Below are 7,390 nucleotides of genomic sequence, written 5' to 3'. Positions count from 1 at the left end.
ATTGATTTTTTACAGAGAGGAAGGGAGAGAGATAGAGAGTTAGAAACATCAATGAGAGAGAAACATCGATCAGCTGCCTCCTGCACATCTCCCACTGGGGATGTGCCGTAACCCAGGTACATGCCCTTGACCGGAATCGAACCTGGGACCTTTCAGTCCGCAGGCCGATGCTCAATCCACTGAGCCAAACCGGTTTCGGCCGTCAGTTTTCCTTTGAACGCTGCATGAAAGGTCCCATGAACTAAAAAAATTATAGACAAAAGAAAAAAAAAAGAATTCCTACCTGAAGTTTTCTTGCAATTAATACTGAGAGGTTAAAGCTGATAAGCAAAGATCCAAGAATCATGGAATTGAAAAACTGCAGGGCACAGACCAGGAGCAGAGCTGTGACCTGGATGGAGTACAGCCACGTGGCCTGCGGAGGGGGAGTGGAGGGGAGGCAGGCAGGTCAACAGGAGACCAGCGCCCCGTCTCAGGTTACACACACGCAGAGAACACCCCCGGAGTACAAAGTAGAAACGAAGTCACACACGTGTTTACTTTAACCACACAACACTGGGAATTCTGTAACATTACAGAGGCAACAAACTGGACACTGTGAAGCAGAGGACGAAACGATGCTTTAACCGCCTCCTGGAAACGCAATCTGTAGCCTTCAGCGTCTCCTGAATTCCTTCAAGTTACTGTTGACAGCTGACCATCGGCAGCTCATCCTCTCCCACCACTTCCCAACGTCCCACTTTAGGGCCACGTCGTCCATCGCTTCCCTTTACCTATGTGCGTGCGTGTGAATGTGCATGTGTGTGAATGTGCGCGCGTGTGAATGTGCGTGCGTGTGTGTGCATGTGTGCGCACACCTACTTCCCCAGGGACTGGAGCTGCAAGTGAGAACCTCGGCCGGCCTTCGGCGTTGGCGTGGGGACTGGCTCGTGGTAAGAAAGGGCCACGCCCCGGCCTCAGGGTCGGGGGGACGGGCACAGGTGCCGGCTGAGGTGACCGGCGCAGGGAAATCAGTGCCCATGAGCAGCTCTGGCCAGTGACACCGACAGGATGAAAACCCAAAGAAGCAGAGCTCAGCCCACGTGGAGCCACGCAAAAAGGCCTCAAAAAAATAAATAGAATTAAGAGCTGATACTTTTCTCTTTTCTCTCAGTTAGACCGTCGCAGGTTCACGCCGGTTTATGAAAATTCTCTTACTCAGCAGCAAGTCACATTTCCCCCTGGTTTTGTGCTCCGACCTCAAAGGAAACAGGCCTTTGTCAGCATTTAAAAGTCAGGCCTGCAACACACACGAGGGACAAACGGGGCTGAAGTTCCTCATTTCAGAGGAAGTCCGTGTGGCCTCAGCGGGCTCACCCCCGAGGCTGGTCGATGTCGCCGTGAGGATGGTATATGGGACCACAGATTTCCTTGGGGAGACGGTGCACGGCCACACATTTTGAGAGCCGTCTTATGAACTGAAATTTAAATCTTCTCTATAAAGGACAACTGATCTAGATATTGTGCTCCAAATAAATTGGCCATTTCACGTACACTAAGCAGAATAAGGGTCTAGATGGTCACACGAGGCTGTTAACCACCAGCTCAAACAGCACATTTCCGCCACGTGACACACGTGCGCCGCCTCCCCGTCCCCGCCGCGTGCTCACCTTGGCGGCCGGCAGCATGCCCAGGGAGTCCAGCGCGAACAGCCCGAGCGCCTGCACCAGCATCGTGAACTGATTAAACTGCCAGGTCAGACTGAAGACAAACGTCGACGTGAAGATGGTGAGCAGGGCCAGCCGCTGCGGAGAGAAAACCTGTGACGCACACGTCTGAGGGATAAGGAGCCTCGCGGGCGGGTTTGCGAGCAGCAGGACCTCTGAGCAAACGGAGAACAGAGACCGTGGCTCTGACAACCCGAGCGCTGGAGGCCACCACGCGCTGCGCGGACCCCACACCGCCAGAGGTGACCACACACCAAGTGGCATCGCAAGAGCAGTGACTTAAGGGTTCCCACCGTTTTGCAGAAATTGTCTGTGGGTTTGCTGCAACCACTTAAGGCCGGATTATGTAAAAAGTATATTTAAAAAGCACATATTTTTATTGATTTCGAGAGGCAGGGAGAGGGAGAGAAACATCAATGATGAGAGCGGATCATTGACCGCTGCCTCCTGCACGCCCCCTACTGGGGATCGAGCCTGCAACCTGGGCATGTGCCTCGACTGGGAATCAAACCCTGACCTCCTGGTTCATGGGTTGACACTCAACCACTGAGCCACACCAGCCCTGCTGTAGAGCACATTTCAAACAACAAAATGAAACCATTTCTTGGCAAAGGGGGAGGAGGCCCAGAAGAAGGCTTCCTTTAACTCAAAAACTGGCCATGAACCAAGAACTCCGCACGGGCTCTGGGCACCCGCCCGCCACCACTTCTGAGCTTGGGTGACACTGGAGATTAGAAACAGGAAGGATTCTGGGACTTACCTCGGACAAAGGCCGCAGGTTTGGCCTCAGGAAATACGTGATGGCCGCGACCTGGACTGCAAAGAAGGGCAGCGCCCAGTTCTCCCGCAGCGGGATGGTGAACTCCACCCGGGTGGTGTCTGTCCTGCACACACAGGGAGCACAGTCCTCACCCGTGCCGTGGCCGCCCGTGCCGTAGCCGCCCGTGCCGTGGCCACCTCCACTGTCCTACACAACGGCTATGTCACACAAAGGGCACCAGGCTCTGGTGACAGGTTCTCAGTAACCATCTGTCCTCCCCCACCACCCCCGCAACGTAAACTCGGCAGGGAGGATGTCCAGGTGCCCGTCCACACGTGGCAGCCAGCCAGGGGGATCTGGGCGGACACATGTGTGTTCCTGTGACTGCCTCTCTGCCTCCGCTTCACCAGTGCAAGCTTCTCTGTGCTCTTCACGTTGTACACGTCCTGAATTTGTCACCGCTGACCATTCTTACGAACTCCTTGCTTCCCTAGAACCGTGGTCGGCAAACCGTGGCTCGCGAGCCACATGTGGCTCTTTGGCCCCTTCAGTGTGGCTCTTCCACAAAATACCACGTGCGGGTGCGCACGTATAATGCGATTGAAACTTCGTGGCCCATGCGCAGAAGTCGGGATTTTGTGGAAGAGCCAGTATTTTGTGGAAGAGCCACACTGAAGGGGCCAAATAGCCGCATGTGGCTCTTGAGCTGCGGTTTGCCGACCACTGCCCTAGAATGTGACCCCTAGAGGGCAAGTAGAAGTCAGGTGTCATCTTTGTCCACTGGTTCCAAGAACTGTCTCTACACATTGTAGGCTTTCAATAAATATCTTTGATTTACTCTTAAAACAAACACATTTGACTTCCATTCACTCTTTTTTTTTTCCCCCTTAAGGGCAGCCCTATACCCAGGACAGCCCTCCTAAACTTAGAGGAGGTTGCTGTGTGTCCTGCCAGACTCCCCTGTTATCCATTCACTCTTAGCAGGAGTAATAGGCTAGGTCAGAATGCTAAGAGGCAGCCTGGCACAGTGGTCGCACCCGTTAGAATTCTGAGCAAGACTTCGCAGCGTGTGTTCCGACTCAGACATGCACATGCCGTCACATACTTATTCTCATAGGTACACAGACTCCCCTCTCACTGTGAGTTAGCCCTGAAGCTTCACCGTCCGCATCCCTAGGGTGGGGTAAGGACAGTCTCTCCTCCCTAAGGCCCGTGAGGGGATAGTCGGGAAGCATTTTGCAGTGCTCGGCCGACAGCAATCCCTCAGTGAGGTTGTAGGAGAAAGCAGTGTGTTTGGGATTCTGACACAGAATCAGTGTCAGACCGTGTCCGAGTTTGTCAGTTTCCCCCTCAGTACTGGTGTTGCGACGGCAGGTCAGGCAGTTTTTCTATCTTGAATGTTTTTTAAAAAGCGGTTTCATCCTGCTCCCGTATTTGGAATAGGAAGTCAGGTGACGCAGCGTTCCTCACACTCGCAGTGCCCGCCGCTCCGTGGGCCGAGAGCTGCGTACCCCACTGGGGGTCACACACGTCTCTGGGGTGAGGTGTGCGGCTGGAGACACTGACCACACGGCCCCTGTCCTCAGGCCGAGCGCTGGCAGAGGCTCCCTGACTGACAGGTGTGCAGAGCAGCTTCCTCTGAGCCGGGAAGCCAGCGCCTGCCCTTGGCTCTGTGACGGGAGGAGGCGACAGCGGCCCCGACTCACCTGTTGGTGACGTACCAGAAGGCCGCCAAGAGCCCCGCCAGCCAGGTGCCGCTCAGGAGCCAGCTGGTGGCGTACAGAGCCGCCACGTAGACCGCCTGCAGCCCGAACAGGGTGTAGATGTAGAAGTAGACGGGCTCGAGGTACTTCTGCAAAAGGGACGAGGAAGCTACTCGTGAGGGGAGCCCTGCCTTCTCCCTGCCACTCAAACACACAGTAGGACTTCACCCAGAAGCCTGGAGCTGACCGCACTCCACAGCCCACATCCCTCCAGGGGGCCTCCCTCTTCAGACGAGGGCACACTGGTGTTGTCCGGGTTTACCCTGCTCTCGTGAAAAGAGGTCATTGTGATTTGGTAACGTTCCAGTGTCTTTTATTTCAAAGATAAGTGAGGAGCGATCACGTGTGTCCACCTGAAACGTTTACCGCTTCTCGACTGCACACACATCGTAAGCCGTGAGCATCACATGTACCACACACTTGTGAGACGGGAATCAAAAGCCAACGTCACAGCGTTTATGGAGATGATCAGGGCACTGCTGCTTTCCCACCAAGCCAGCTGAAGGTCGGAATGACACACGCCAAACGTCAACCTGCAACGGCAGATCCCGACGTTCACCTGCTCTTAACAGCTCAGCGCCACGGAACACGACGTACCTGTATGGGCAGAGCTCGGTACACAACACTGAGGAAGACCTCCTGGTAAATGTTCATCCGCTGAAGGAGGTTAATGGTCCGCATAGACTCTGTTTTGTTGTCGTACATTAAGCCACGAAAACCTAGGGTTGATATTTGAAAAACCAGGAAAAAGAATTACAATTAAAATAATTCATTTATTCAAAACTACTCACAGTCTTTGCAAGGCCCCGAGAACTGCCTGCTGTGGAGCCGACGACACCCTCCGGGAAGCATCCCGACCGAACCAGAACCTGGACCCAGCCAGCGCCAGACCCACCACCACCTGGTGGGCCGCTCAGACCACAGAACCACGGCAAGGCAGGAGCCGGGGGCTCCAGCAAAACCCAGAAAGTGGGACACAATCCGACAGATCACTCAGCGTTTTCCACAATTACAAGAAAAGCTGGGAAGAAGCCTACAGATGAGAAGAAACGGTGGAGACGTGGTGAACGCCGGCCACGCGTGGCTGTCTGCTCTCAGGGACCTTTAAACCCCAGAGGCAGAGCTGCTGCAGGACTCGCCACCTCGGCGTCTGCTGGAAATGCTCTGGAAGGACCACCTGGACACGTGCCGGGTGAGCCGGGTCCAGCGACACTGAAAGGTGGCACAGTCACGTTCCCGGCAGCTCCTCACCTCACTACGGACTTCCGACATGCTGGGCTCGATGCCTCTCTGTTGTGGGGACTGATCGATGATGTTTCTGTTTAAAGACACCGTCTTTTTCTTTTCTTTTGCCGGAGGAGCTGGTGTCTGGCCTGGGGCCACGTGCCCCCCACCCCCAAACTCCACCCTCTTTCCAGTCCCAGCCCGTGGCCTGAGCCCGGGTCATCAGAGAGGAGGCAGGGTCACCCATTGGAGGCGGGACATGCCACTGCCCCTTCCCCCTCCTCGTGTGGCCTTCAGGGGCGGGAAGGACAAACCCTGTGTCCAGGGCTGACTTTCAACAGGTCACAGCGAGGGAGCTGCTCTGCTCCCCACGAAACCCCACCCAGAAGCAGGTGGACACCCACTTGAAGGCCCACTGCTGAGCCCTGGCCAACAGCGCCCTGACTCACGCTCACCTCAGCCTGCCTTTCCTGTACCGACTGTGCCTCGAGGCCACCGATCGGCTGATGAGAAAAAGGGTTTATATAACAGAGCTCAGCTGGCAGATCCGGGAGGGAGGGCAGAGTCAGTGTCACTCTGCAGCTCTACTGAAGGAACAGGTACGGGCGATGCGGCCTCAAACAGCTGCTAAACCATTACGTGTCGGCTGAGGGGTAATCAGCCTTTCCACACAGGAACGGACTTTCACGGCACAAAAAGGAAGAGAAGCAAAATCGCACGCCTCTCATTGTGACAGGGAAGCACAAGACATCACCCTGGAGAATTCCCGCCAAAAATGTATCTGAGCCCGAGTCCGGGACAGGACCGCATGCCTCGTGCCGGGTGACGCGCATCAGCACACAAGACGGGGGACCTTCCGCTTCTCTCCGCTGGGGCCAAGGTGAAGCGTGTGGGCTGTGAGCACTTAGAAACAGTGGAAACGGGGGAAATGGCCACTGCAGAAATAAAGGAATGCAGGGGGCACGGGGACGGCTGTAATTCGCTTGGTTTATCAAAATCCCTTCATCCAGACCACAGCCCTGTCACTGCAAAGACCTCTTCCCAGGGGATCGCGAGAAAAGTCAGCTGCGAGACCGAAATCACAAACATGAATTATGGGAGGGGTGGCTCGCAGAGGGGGGGACGGAGGGATACATAAGGTATTAGACAGCGTCTAGAGCAGAACATTCCGTCATTTAACAAGTAAAACGACAAAGGGTCAAAGGACAATACACGTTCCATGGAGCGTGTCAGGTGCCTCTGTGCCAACGTGTTTTCTGGCTGACACGGGGGAGCAGGTGGGGACCCGCATGGCACGGTAAGCGGGCGCCTTACCGTGCGCGAGGCTGGGCGCCTGCAGCATCTGCTTGTAGTAGGAGTAGTACAGCCCGCACTCCGTCCGGAAGGAGATCTCCCGCTCCACCTCCTGAAACAAGGGCCATTTTCATTTGGGTTCACACGACCTAGTCTGGTTACATCTCTGCTGTCACCATCGAGACAGGACACAGAACTACAGCTCAGAAGGGAAACCACTCTGGAGGCAGAGTCTTAAGAAATCTCAGCAAACAGAAGCAACGGGCGGCTGGTAACGGCTGAGGCTGGGTGTGTATTTAGGGGTTTATCACACGATTCTCTCTACTTCTATGGGTGTGTAAACTTTCTTATAATAAAGCATTTTTAAAAGCAGAGACAACTAGTTCCATTTAGTTGATGTTTCAGAGGCAAAGTTTTTCTTGTATTTCACACAAAAATAAACAAACCCCCACCACCATTCTTATGTAATATTAGTGAGAAACAAAACCAAAACAGCATAAAAAAATCCCCCCAAATGAAAAGAACCGTAATTGCATTAGACACTTGCCTAAAAGCTGACAATATTACCTGAGGTGAATAGTTTTCCTTTTATTATAAGAGTTTAAGGACGTCGTAGTGAAATGCGACAGACCTTTTACATGTGA

General features: G+C 54.2%; 1 protein-coding gene across 1 annotated transcript in view; it reads right to left on the bottom strand.

The window, feature by feature from the left end:
* DPY19L3 (dpy-19 like 3 (C. elegans)) overlaps positions 1 to 7,390 on the bottom strand; it is a 22,862-nt gene that overhangs the window by 7,581 nt on the left and 7,891 nt on the right. Inside the window, exons 5-10 of the mRNA XM_015572008.1 lie at positions 6,768 to 6,858; positions 4,827 to 4,948; positions 4,173 to 4,318; positions 2,467 to 2,590; positions 1,650 to 1,784; positions 284 to 415 (exon numbers count right to left, since the gene is read on the bottom strand). Coding sequence (XP_015427494.1) covers positions 284 to 415; positions 1,650 to 1,784; positions 2,467 to 2,590; positions 4,173 to 4,318; positions 4,827 to 4,948; positions 6,768 to 6,858 — 750 coding nt within the window. The remainder of the gene's footprint in view (positions 1 to 283; positions 416 to 1,649; positions 1,785 to 2,466; positions 2,591 to 4,172; positions 4,319 to 4,826; positions 4,949 to 6,767; positions 6,859 to 7,390) is intronic.

This window comes from Myotis davidii, unplaced genomic scaffold (assembly GCF_000327345.1).
Source record: "Myotis davidii unplaced genomic scaffold, ASM32734v1 scaffold1453, whole genome shotgun sequence".
Lineage (NCBI taxonomy): Eukaryota > Metazoa > Chordata > Mammalia > Chiroptera > Vespertilionidae > Myotis > Myotis davidii.
This window is presented reverse-complemented; position numbering and strand designations above follow the sequence as displayed.